The following is a 12,602-nucleotide window of genomic DNA, read 5'->3' on the forward strand; positions in this document are numbered from 1 at the left end:
CCCAGAGATAGGGAGGCAAAGACAGGCAATCCCTAGGGCCTGCTTGCTAGCAGACCAGCGAGCTTAACCCTCTTAACCAGCTCCAGGACAATGAAAGCCTTTTTGTTTGTTTTGTTTTGTTTTTGTTTTTTCGAGACAGGGTTTCGCTGCAGCTATCAAGCCTGTACTGGAACTAGCTCTTGTAGACCAAGCTGGCCTCGAACTGCATCTGCCTCCCGAGTGCTGGGATTAAAGGCTTGTGCCACCACTGCCCTACTGAAAGACTCTTTTTCAAAACAAAGTAATGATACCTATGAGACTGACCCGCGAACTCCACTCTGTGAATGCCCAAGAGTGTGAGTACCCACAGACACTCTGCACCTGCACACATAAGCACACATGCACAGACACACAAGTGAAGACATCTATTCATAATACCATTAGAAACCTATAAAATATAAACCAACCCAAGAAAAACCTTGACTTATTAAAATTTGAAAGTATTACATAAATGTCAATGTGCAAATAAAATAATTTTCCTTTTTTTTAATAAAAAGAATGAGCTGAGAAGGTAGCTCAGTGGTAAAGGCCTTGCCTAGCATATGCAGGGCCAAGGGTGTCATTTCATGCCCAGTACATTATTAATAATAAAAGGTAAAATCATCCCACGAATCCTTCTCAGAGTAACAATTCTGCTCCCCTCCTTTAAAATACACAGGTTAAGTGTTCGCTTCAGCAGCACATAAACTAAAATTGGGATGACACAGAGCATGGCCCCTGTGCAAGGATAACACACACAGAGAAAACTAGCATGGCCCCTGTGCAAGGATAACACGCACAGAGAAAACTAGCATGGCCCCTGTGCAAGGATAACACGCAAATTCATGAAACATTCTGTTTTTTTTTGTTTTGTTTTGTTTTTGTTTTTTTGTGGTTGGGATGTAAAACAAAACAAAAATGCACAGTGAGCAGCAAGGAAACATTCCATATTTATGTGTAAGCAAGTACTTGACTGAAAAGCAACCAGCCACACAAAACCCTTTAGCTGCGAAACTCTGGCCAATTTTTAAATAGGGCATTGGGAGGGATAAGGGTGAAATCAAAATAAGGGATAAGAAAGTGGATCAAAATCAGCCTGAATTACCAAAGATTTCCCCCTACAACACACATAATAGTTCAGGGAACTAGTTTAAAAATGGGGAGAAACACACACACACACAGCAAAGCCCTGGAAAACCTGCGTAAAAATGAGGTTCCCCTCTACAGGTAGCAGATATTAAAAAGAACTAAAAAGTCAGCATAGTGGCGCACATCTTTAACCCCAGGACTTGGGGAGTGGAGGCAGGTGGATCTCTGAGTTGGAGGCCAGCTTGGTCTACAGAGTGTTCCAGGACAGCCAGGGCTACATACAGCTCTTGTCTCAACACAAAAACCAGGAACCTCAAGAACCTGTTGACCTGTCCTGGGGAGAGGCCAGCAGCCACCCACCGGAGCCCCACTTACTCGTCGCCGTCAGGACACAGGCCGGTGGCCTCATCGTACTTGGAGCAGTAAACGTCCGGGCTGTAGTTGAAGGTGCCATCCCGCCGTCGGAGCGGTCTGCGCCGACGCTGATTTAGGAAATGCCAATGGAAACAGGTGAACGGCCTGTGCTGGCTGCACTTATGCTGCAAAAACAGGGAGCACTGCTCTGTCCTAAACTCCTTTAGATACCTAAAAAGACAAACAGCGTTGCGGGCCGCAGCCGCCGCCGGCTGGAGGCCCCTGGGACGCGGCGGGGCAGGGTCCCAGACACGAAGCCCCCCCTCCCCCCGCCCACCTACCGCCCGAGTCCATCTGACTTCCACGGCCTGGTACCCTCCCCTTTCCACGGGCACAGTCCCTGGACCCCAGGCGCCACTCCCCAACTCAGAGACCAGGTAACTCCAAACAGATTCTCAATCCCTTGACCCCAAATACCACTTCCCAGTCCCCAGATAAGATCTCCCAACTCAAGACGCACATCTCCTCGGAGCGTGTCACCCCAAGTCCGATCCCAGATAACTCTACACAACTAGACTCCATTCTCCGCCCCCTTCGATACAGTCCCTGACCCCAGGCGCCACCTCTCAATCCCAGACCCCATCAACCGACTCCCGCGCAACTCCCTTCTCGGGTTCCAGATGGACTGCAAGCTCCACCCGCCCACACCAAGCGCAACCCCTCTTCTGCGCCGCAAAAACGACCCCCAGGCTCAAAGCCCAAGCATCCATCCGACCCTAGGTGCGACTCCGCCGCCAACCCAGAGGCCACCCCAGACCCTGGGCGCCGCCTCTCAAGCTCGGGCGACGACTGCCCGCGTCCGGGTGGTCGTGCGTCCATCTCCAGCCCAGGCGCGGCCCTGAGCCCGGAACGCAGGCGCTGTTCCCAGACACCAGCCTGGCGCACAGGGTCACGGGAGACCAGAAGCAAGCCCAGCCCCCAGGCCAGTGGTCACCTAAGACTCCGGGCGCCACCTCTCCACCTCAGGCGACGGCCCGCGCCCGGACGGCGTGACCCGCAAGGGCTGGTGGCGGGGGCGCGGGCGGGGCGCACCCTCAGCGGCGACACCTGGGCCCGGGGCGCGCGCGAGGCGCTCCCCTGCGCCGCAGCGTCCCGGAGGCCACGGGCCGCAGCCCAGGCACTGACCTGTAGTGGGTTGGTTTCTCGGTCTGCGGGGGGGACCCGCTCAGCGACGCCGCCGCAGCTTTCGAAACCGACGGCATTTTCAGTCAAAACAATGCAGCGCGCATGCGCCGCGTCGGCGCCCCCGGATCTCCCCCCGCACCGAGCCCCCTGCGCCCCCCGCCGCGCCGGCCACACCCCCGGGCACGCCGCGCCGGCCACGCCCCCGTCGACCCCTCGCCCACGCGCGCTGTGCGGCGGGGGCCACACGCAGAACCTACGGGCCCCCTACGGTAGCAAGTTATGGGCGCAAAGCAGGACACGCCCGTTGTTGTAAAGTCCCTTCGCTGGTCTTTGGGTCCAGCGCCGTGGGCCGGTGTTGGGACGCGGGGGCTGCAGGGGGGCACAAGCTTCTTTTAGCTAGAAAAAGTGTATAATTAGACCGTGGCGATGGCCGCCCCTTTATCAAGAAATTGTGAGTGTAAGGATGGGCAGAGTGTGAATTCTCCGAGATGCTTTTTAAAAAATCATTGTGTTTTAAAAGGTTGGCAGATGAGCGCCTAAAATAAAGGATGTACAGGGTGGTCAGGAATGACTGAGCTAGGATTCACGGTGCTGGATGCACGTTGTGCAGGTGCTCGGAGGAATTCGGGAGAACTCAGGGCTAGCGTTCATTAGCATGTAACTGTGTGGCAGGAGACGTCGTAAATGCAAGTCCTCTTAAAGGAAAAGCTGGAAAGCAATTGATCCTCCTGCTTACAGAAAATAATCTGTCCCATTTCCAGGAACACCGATATGAAACATGAACAAAGATAATATGGCCCAAATATGTAAGCTACATTTAAAAATCCGGAAAAGGTAAAATTATCACTTGTTGGTAGGGTGACTGACTTCTTCCGTGGCATTCTGTAGACAATTTGTTTGAAGCTTTTGGTAGCTTGTTTTGGTTGTGGTGCTAGAGGTAGAACGCAGGGCCTTATGATTGCTAGCCAGGTACTCCACCCCTGAGCATTAGCCCTAGCCCACAAACCCTGAAATTAACTTTTTTGAAAAAAGGAAGGTGATGTGGTTGCACAAGCATGTAATCCTCACACTCAAGAGGTGGAGATAGTGAGTCTAGGCCAGCCCTGGCTATACCTGAGACTGTCTCAAAACAAAAACAAAACCCAGGAACATAGTCATTTCAAAATAGATCAAACAGAACAAAGAGGGAAGGACAGACAGGGGCACCTACAGAGGAATAAACACATCTCAAAGATTGCTGCGGAGTGGGAATTGAAAACTAGATCACCTGTCGTGCCCACATAAGATCTAAAAGTTTCCTTTTTATTTTTTTATTCATGGGGGCAGGGGTTGAGACTGGGTTTCTCTGTAACTTTAGAGCCTGTCCTGGAACTAGCTCTTGTAGACCAGGCTGGCCTCGAACTCACAGAGATCCGCCTGCCTCTGCCTCCCGAGTGCTGGGATTAAAAGTGTGTGCCACCAGTGCCTGGCTAGAAATTTCCTTTTTATTGAAGCTGTTATGCAGTGCTAGAACTAATGGGGGGGGGGGAGAAACAAGTTTTTCTCTGTGTGTAATAGCTCACTTTTTGAGAGACTGTCCATTTTTAAGAACTTACAAAAAAGTGGCTGTTGGGGCTGGAGAAATGACTCAGTGGTTACTGATTCCTCTTCCAGAGGACCCAAGGCCAGTTCCCAGGACCCATATATCGACTCACAGCCATAACTCCGGTTCCAGGGACTGACACCCTCTTCTGACCTGCATGGGCACCAGGCAAGCATGTGGTACTCATACATATATCATACACATAAAACAAACCTAATTTTTAAGTGGCTGTTAGATTAACTTCTTTCCCTTTGAAAGAACATGTTGTATGTAATCGTTTCTTTCCGCCTAACGGTTTATCTACCTCGTGTGCATGCAGCAATCACCTGTGCTGGCTCATATTTGCAGGGCCTCTCCCTAGCCGATGTTTACCCAGAGAAGTCACCAGGCTGAGCACCTAAGGGAACACAAAAGCTACAGCCAACCTGGTCTACAGAACAAGTTCCAGGACAGATGGGGTCCCTAGAAACTCTGTCTCAAAATACCAAAACAACAACAAACAGCACAAAACAAAACAGATGTTTAAGTGTACCCACTGTGTCAAACAGCCAAAGCTCTCCCCTGCTCGTGAGCTCAACTACGCACATCACTGGGGAGAAGTGACCAGCCTAGCTGCACTGTGGGCCTGCTGCATGGAATGCGACCTTTTAGAAAAAATTATTTATCGGGCTGGAGAGATGGCTCAGTGGTTAAGAGCACTGCCTGCTGCTCTTCCAAAGGTCCTGAGTTTAATTGCCGGCAACCACTTGGTGGCTCACAATCATTTGTAATGAGGTCTGGTGCCCTCTTCTGGCCTGCAGACATACACACAGACAGAATATTGTATAAATAAATAAATAATTTTAAAAAATTATTTATCTAATACATCTATGAGTGTGCTATCTGCATGTTCACCTTTACACCAGAAGAGGGCATTGCCTCCCACTACAGATGGAGGTGAGCCACCACTACGTGGGTGCTGGAACTTGAACTCAAGGTCTCTGAAAGTGTAGCAGAGCCATCCCTCCAGCCCCTGACATTTTTTTTTCCTTCAAAAAATAAAAAGGCAGAAACAAAAATTCACTGTGTCATTGAAAAATCATTTTGTTTCTTGAGACAGGGTCTCCCTATGTAGCCCAGGCAGACCTCAAACTTAGGATCCTCCTGCCTCCGTCTTCTAAGTGATGGGATTACAGGCATCCACTACCACTTCTGGCAAGCACTGGTTTTTGTTTTGCTTGGTTTTAAGTTCTCAAATGGAAGGGGTAAAAAACAGAAAAGATTAACTGCTTGGCCTAAAAAATTACTCTTTTTAAAAACAAGATGTCATAGGTCCTGGTACACATCTTTAATCCCATCACTAGAGAGCTGAAGGCAGAGACAGGCAGATCCCTGGCTGAGGTGAGGTTAGTCTACACAGCTAATTCCAGACCAGCCAGAACTATACAGGGAGACTCTGTCTCAAAACAATCAAAAATCAATGACCACCACCACCACCACCACAACAACAACAACAAAAAAAAACACTTGATGCAAGGGGGGGGGGATTGTGTTCATTACGCTTTACCAAATGTATTTTCCACTTGTTTGTATTTAAAGTAGTTTCAACGGATGTTGTACACACCGTGGCACAATACAAAGTGTAAAACTTCTGAAATGACCTGCAGGTAACACCCCCACCGGAACTGCTCTGGAAACATGATTAGGCTGGACAAACACATCACAAATTCAACAGTGCACGGTGTAGCCAAAACCTTTTCTATGAACCTCAAAAGTCCTTTGGACGTAAGCACTGGGCATTCGTGTCTGGCAAGGGTCAGATGGCGCTGTGTTCTCGCGTTTCAGCGCCATCCAAGTCCCTTAAAAGCATCGAAGACGCACGCAGTACCAGGTCAGAAATCGCCAAACTTGACAAAGGAACAAGGACGGGTGCCTGTTTCCTTCCTCAGCAGGAACCGTTACGTTCTAGCTCCGTAGAAAGTCGGAGCTTCAGTTTCCTTCAGACGATCGTCTGGCTCCTCCTCGTCCTCCTTGTCTACCTCTCCCAAAACCTCTCTCAACCACTGGTCCGTGCTGGTCTCCTGCCTCAGATAGCACCAGATGATCAGAACTGTGAGGCTGAAGGTGATGGGCAGCACTTTCCACCAGGGCCGTTGCTGCTGCTTCCCCAGGGTGTGTTCCACCGTCCAGCGGTCTGGGGTGGCTTTGCTGGAGGAAAACTGGATGGGGAGGTTGGGGTCTTCCTCCTCCTCTTCTCTGTCTGTGGGTCGGGCTGGAGACCGGCCATGGGGCGGCAGATGCAGGCTTCGCGAAGCCCAGCCCACGAGTCGCAGAGCCCGGACCGCTCTGGAAGAGAGTCAGCAGTAAGCGTCCCGCCGCCTCGGCCGCCTCCCGCCCTAGCCCACCAGAACCTCACAGCGCTCACCCCGCAGCCAGCGAACAAAGGACACCGTTCATAGCGACCTCGGCTCGCACTCTGCGGCGCACGGCGATTTCGTTACTTCCGTCGCACAAAACCGGAAGCCGAACTTCACATCGCCTCTTTTGCACGACTACACAACGTGTGTCCCACGCCGCACAACGGAAATGACGTGTTTCCTTCCGCGAGCTCTTCCGTCCCCGGTCCCGCCCAGATGGCCTGCCGGCTTTCGCGTTTGTCTAGTTCTCAGTCTCTCCTTAGGGACTTGAGCCTACGGGGACGCTCTCGGAAGACCCAAGGGCTCGTCAGTCTGATGCCCGCGATGCTCACAGACTTGAGAACCCTTGGCATCTGCTGTCTTCTTTCCAGGACCATCTTACGGAAGTGACTTGGTCCCTTTTCTCCAGAAGCGCGTCTTCCATTCTTAGCGCTCCATCCGGGCTCTCAGCCTCTTGCTTGGCCAATGTCTCCGATGCCAGCTACAACCGCCTCAGTTATGCTCTCAGGCCCGAAGCTGGGAAGCCTTCGCACCATAGACGCCACCGGCCAGGCCATCCCCTCGAAAGGACATGTCAGGGCATCGCATTCGCCTACACTGCCCCAGGTCCCCAGACTCCATTTGCCCTCAGGGAGAATGGAAATGGCCCTGTGTAGACCACAGGATGTCCCGACCCTGAATAACGTACCAGCCTACAGGGAGGCGCTTCTGGAACGACACCCCATGCCTCTCTTGTGTGTGGCTGGCATTTTGAGTTGGGAGCTGATTGAGGCTCGATGTATCTTCAGAATCAGCGCTAGCCAGGCAAACTTGTAATCCCAACACTGGAGGCAGAGACAGGAGGATCACTGGTTTCAGGCCAGGTTGGGCTACATAGCTAGAACACCAACCCAATTTAAAATACAAAATTAAAGCCAAGAAACAGAATCAGTCCTAACAGTGTCTTCTGTGCACCTACTACCTGTCACTGGGGGTGAGGAGTTTGGGGTGGGGATACAACACCCACTAATGACAGTCACTCTGGATATGTTGTTTTGTATTGTTTTTCAAGACAGAGTTTCTCTGTGTAACAACCTTGGATGCCTTGGAACTAGCTCATAGATTAGCCTGGCCTTGAACTCACAGAGATCCACCTGACTCTGTCTCCCAAGTGCTGGAATTAAAGGTGTGCGCCACCCCCACCCCCACCCAAGTGCTGGAATTAAAGGTGTGCGCCACCCCCACCCCCACCCCCGCCTGGATTTCTTGATCTGTGAACCAGTCACAAAAAATGTCAATGCCTCCCCTTCTGTCTCATGGGTCAGACAGCTGTGAGTCCCAGAAATCTAGGATCCTTTCTGGGCGAGCAGAGTCCCCATGCTTTTATTTGACTCAGGGGATAGTGTCTGAAGGCACCAGAGCATGGGAAGGGAGAAGTTAGGAAGATGACTCTTCAGCCACTGGCTGCTAGCGATGCATCCTGCTGGAGGGAGGCCCCCCCCCCTTTTTTTTTCTGAGACAGTCTCTGTAGTTTTGGTGCCTGTCCTGGAACTAGTTCTTATAGACCAGGCTGGCCTCTAACTCACAGAGATCCACCTGCCTCTGTCTCCTGAGTGCTGGGATTAAAGGTGTGCACCACCAAGGCCCAATTTGGGAGGCCCAGTCTTACACAGCAGTCCCGAGGAGGTGGAGGGTGCCTTCACTGGGCTGCAGAGAAGGAGAGCCCCAACCCCTCAAGCGCAGCAGCCTAGTTCCTGAAGACACAGATCACTAAACACTCAGGCCCACTAACCTGTCTTCACTTGAAGCTCCTCTGCTAGAGGGTTGAACTTAAACTTTTCCACCCAGGGAAAAAGGGACCTGAAATAAGTTAGATCCAGAACATGGAGGGAAATTTGCACCTGTTCCAACCAAGAGATTAGTGGGCCGCCTGTAAACCTACATGCTTTGTTCCCTCCGGATAAGGAAGGCTGGGACCTTGTGGCCTGGTTTTGCCCTCCCTTTGCTCACAGTCTCCCTCCTGGGGCAGCACACTCAATCTGTGGTGCTGAAGGAGAGCTCAGCTTTTGATTACTTACTGTTTTATGGGCGAAAGAGGGTCCCGGGAGCTGTAATCTACCCCAGGACGGAACAAAATCAAGAGCCTCCTTGTGACCTGAAGTACGCTGTTTTCCTGTGCCCACTTAGCAGTGGGGAAAGCCTCACACTCATGTTCTTGCCCATAGCACTCTCTCTGTGTTAGAGCAGGAGCAATACCAGAGATGTTGGAGCCCAGCAACACCTGTGAGTCCTCCCCACGCCGAGAGGCCCAACCCAGGACCCTGGCTAAGAGCTGCTATGTCAACAGAGGCACCTGTCCGCCTAGGTCCTCCTCCTTGTGTCCTGCCCCACCTGTTCCATCACAGAACCCCACACTATGACTCCACTCTCTTGGCAAAGACCTAGCAGCACCTAGGGACTTAACTCTAGGTAATGTGCAAGCTGAGGGGTGGGATGGGGTGGCCTCCCGAAGGTAGTAAAGCTCTAGAGGCCCTCAGGTGTGAAGCCAGGGAGCCAGGCTCCTGGATGGATCTCTACAGGAAAGCCAGACACGAGCTGCCTAGGACAGCCCATGGGACCAAGCAAGGAGGTAGAACAAGAGTTAGAGTTTCACCCTAGAGTGAGCCCATCTCAGTCTCAGTGACTGTCTCAGAACAGAGACAGAAGTAGACATCGTAGCTGTGGGGACAGCTCAGTCTGTAAAGTCCTTGCCGTGCAAGCATGAGGACCCAGTTTGAACCTTACCAGCCACATAAAAAGGTATATGTAAGCCAGGCGGTGGTGGCACACCGTTAATCCAGACCATAGGAATACATCCTTTTTTTTTTTTTTCGAGACAGGGTTTCTTTGTGAAACAGTCCTGGCTATCCTGGAACTCACTCTGTAGACCAAGTTGGCCTCAAACTCATAGAGATCCATCTGCCTCTGCTTCCTAAATGCTGGGATTAAAGGTATGCACCAACCACCACCTGGCCTTACATCCTCTTTTTTAATTTTAAAAATTTTAAATTGGGCTGATATGGTACATACCTTTAACCCCAGCACTCAGGAGGCAGAGGCAGTCGCATCTCTGTGAATTCAAGGCCAGCCTCATCTACATAGTGAGTCCCATAAAGCCAGGGCTACACAGAGAACCCTGCCTTGAAAAAAAAACAAAAAAAAATGTCTATTTTATGTGTATGTGTTTTGCAGTGAATGTATGTATGTGCACTGTGTATGTGTGCCTGGTGCCTATGGAAGCCAGAAGAGGATGCTGAGTCCCCTGAAACTGGAGTGAGGATGGTTTCCAGCCACCATGTGGATGTTGGGAACAGAACCTAGGTCTTCTGTGAGAGCCAAGAGCACTCTGAACTGCTGTGCTGGCTCTGCAGCCCCACGTGTCTGTTGTTCCAAGCCACCAAGTTTATGGCGCTCAGTCACAAGACCCCAGCCACGGATACAAACACCACCTTTACATTACCTGCTCCTGAAGGCTTCTAGTCCAGGGCAGTGACCCCATTCCTCAGCCGCCTGTTCCTGGAGCAACCATCCCCCAACACACTTCTTTGGAGGAACCACTCTTTCAGGCAGGTTCTGCTACAGGAGTCTGGCCAGGAAGCTGGAGAAGCAGCAGCCCTATAGTAGAAACTCCAAGATGTGCTATGCCACCATACTGTGTGTGGAGCCTTTGCCTCGCCCCTCAGGGGCATAAACCAACACCTCAGCCCTCATTATTGCAAAGCACACAGAGAAATTTCACAGGAAACCTAATGTCTCCCTAATGGGGAGGCAGAGGCGGCAGCCGCCAGTATGCTTAATGGCAGGGTAATTTATTGTAGCTCCACTTAAGAGCTGACATATTGGAGCTATTGATTTTCCCAGGAAAATAGATACCAGGTGCCGGGAGCAGGCAGGTCTGTGTCTCTGTAAGAGCAGAGTCCTGCTCTCCCAAGGTCTGAGGCCTAACAGTGGGTGGGGACTGGCGGGGCAGGGGACAGTGGGAAAAGACATTTGCTGGGCCCAACCCAAAACATAGCCCAGTTAGGGAGCAGATGCTAAGACATATGCTTTAGCCCCGGCCTCTCCAGGGTCCCAAAATGGCAGGTGATTAGGCCAGGGTGACAGGGGCTTGGCCTGGCCTTATCTACCCACTAACTGCCAGCTAGGCACGTGAGGCTACCATTTTAGGAAAGTATGCAACCCACTGATCCAGAGTCCTCCAGACAAACCTAACCAGAAACAGAAGCTGGAGTCCAGCCACAGCGTGCAGGATACCTACCTGGTCTCACAACTCAGCAGTGGAAAAGGGGGTGACTCCCTAACCATGCCCTTTAAGTCTCCAGTTCTTCCCTCCATTGGCACGCACAGTCTTCCCTGTGAGATCCATTCCTTCTGCTTGGCCTTGGGCAGAAGCACCTTCCCTGACTTCCTCCCTCAGGCCTCCCATCGCTCTACCAGCTCCATAGGCCCATCATAGGCTTCTCTTCATAGACAACTATCTGCTCTGGCTTCTCCGCATTTTACAATCTTCCATCCTAGCTTGTATACGTGTATGTATGATATGTATGTGCATGTGTAGTGGGGTGTGCATGTATGTGGGACGGGCACTTGTGAGTGTGTACATGTATGCAGAGGCCAGGGGACAACTTTAGGTGTGGTTTGTCGGACGCTGTTTACTTTTTAACTTTTACTGTTTGATATTTTATTGTTGCATTTATTTTTATTTTTTTCATTTAATTTTTTTGAGACAGGGTCTCTTTATGTAGCTCTGACTTGTCCTGAACCTCACTACATATGCCAGGCTAGCATGAACTCAAAAAGATCTGCCTGGCTTTGCCTCCCGAGTGCTGGAATGAAAGTCTTGAGCCACCACACCCGCCTTACCTTTCTATTTTCTGACAGTCCCATACTGGTGCGAAACTCGAGAAGGCTAGGTTAGCTGGGCAGTGGTGACACACACCTTTAATCCCAGCAATCTGGAGGCAGAGGCAGGCTGATCTCTGTGAGTGTGAGGCCAGCCTGATCTTTAAAGCGAGTTCCAGGACAGCCAGGACTGTTAAACAGAGAAACCCTGTCTCAAAAAAACAAAACAAAACAAAAAACCCACAAAACACAAAAAAAGAAGACTAGGTTAGCTAAATTCCAGGGTCCTCCTGTCTCTGGCTCCCTAGAGATAAGATTACAATCATGGACCCCACCACAGCCAGCTTTTGACTCTGCAGTTCTCTCTCTTTTCCTTTTTATTTTTTGGTTTTTCGAGACAGGGTTTCTCTGTGTTGCCCTGGCTATCCTGGAACTCACTCTGTAGATCAGGCTGGCCTTGAACTCAGAGAGATCCACCTGTCCCTGCCTCCTGAGTGCTGGGATTAAAGGTGTTCGCCACCACAGCTTGGCGGCTCTGGAGTTCTTGGCCTCACTTGAGCTTGATCTCAACTAGGACATTGGTACAGCGGCTCCCCATGCTGTGAGTCACAGGTTCCAAGAAACCCACTCGTTCCCATCTGCAGTCATGACTCTCACTGTGGTGTTCCTGTTCTGCCAAAGCTTTTGATGTTAGCTGTGTGGCTTAGGTGGGAGGTCCAAGAATCCACCTAAGTTTGGAGTCCAGGAGAGTTTCACCAGCCCGAAACTGAGGTGTCAGGTGACATTCCATAGACTGCAAGAAAAACTGGATTGTTTCCCAGATTCTGAAAGTACCAGAATCCCTCAGTTCACGGCCCTGTTCCTTTATCTTCAAACCCACAGTGAAGCTTCTGCTAGCCTCTGCGTGTGTCTGACCTACCCCCTCTGGGATGACCTTGGGGGTTCTAACTCCTTGGCAGTGGCTGAGTCTTCAGACTCTCTCCTCTGCTGGGACAATCTGCCTGCCTCAGTTTTCCCATCTGCATCCCCCTACCTCACACCAAGCTCTTCCGAAGTCCAGTCTTTGATCACACAGGTGGGCCCTTCTCCAGGGCAGAATTGTGTCCCATTTCCTCTCC

At 51.2% G+C, this 12,602-nt stretch overlaps 2 protein-coding genes and 1 pseudogene across 4 annotated transcripts in view; 1 reads left to right on the plus strand and 2 right to left on the minus strand.

Annotated features, from left to right (window-relative positions):
- Unkl (unk like zinc finger) overlaps positions 1 to 2,747 on the minus strand; it is a 41,668-nt gene extending 38,921 nt beyond the window's left edge. For 2 of the 3 annotated variants that reach the window (XM_041676008.1, XM_041676007.1), the window contains exons 1-2: positions 2,647 to 2,747; positions 1,483 to 1,692 (exon numbers count right to left, since the gene is read on the minus strand). In XM_041676008.1, coding sequence (XP_041531942.1) covers positions 1,483 to 1,692; positions 2,647 to 2,723 — 287 coding nt within the window. In that variant the 5' untranslated portion in view covers positions 2,724 to 2,747. The remainder of the gene's footprint in view (positions 1 to 1,482; positions 1,693 to 2,646) is intronic. The other variant, XM_041676009.1, reaches the window with a different exon arrangement.
- LOC121464081 lies at positions 815 to 883 on the plus strand (annotated as a pseudogene).
- A 3,035-nt stretch (positions 2,748 to 5,782) lies between the features above and the next one.
- Positions 5,783 to 6,791, minus strand: CUNH16orf91 (chromosome unknown C16orf91 homolog). Its single transcript, XM_041676278.1, has 2 exons — positions 6,633 to 6,791; positions 5,783 to 6,553 (listed from the first exon to the last, which is right to left on the minus strand). Exons 1-2 carry the CDS (start codon positions 6,662 to 6,664, stop codon positions 6,166 to 6,168), a joined length of 420 nt encoding a protein of 139 aa, XP_041532212.1. The 5' UTR covers positions 6,665 to 6,791; the 3' UTR covers positions 5,783 to 6,165.
- Between the last annotated feature and the right edge of the window lie 5,811 nt (positions 6,792 to 12,602).

Source organism: Microtus oregoni, unplaced genomic scaffold (genome assembly GCF_018167655.1).
Source record: "Microtus oregoni isolate MIOR12 unplaced genomic scaffold, Mior012 000027F_ref0000203, whole genome shotgun sequence".
Lineage (NCBI taxonomy): Eukaryota > Metazoa > Chordata > Mammalia > Rodentia > Cricetidae > Microtus > Microtus oregoni.

What these genes read in the sequence shown, in the direction of transcription:
- CUNH16orf91 (XM_041676278.1), bottom strand. Translation starts at nt 6,664, where the DNA reads ATGAACGGTGTCCTTTGTTCGCTGGCTGCGGG. An exon ending in CTTTGTTCGCTGGCTGCGGG is followed by an intron (nt 6,554 to 6,632) that starts GTGAGCGCTGTG and finishes ACTCTCTTCCAG; the next exon opens with AGCGGTCCGGGCTCTGCGAC.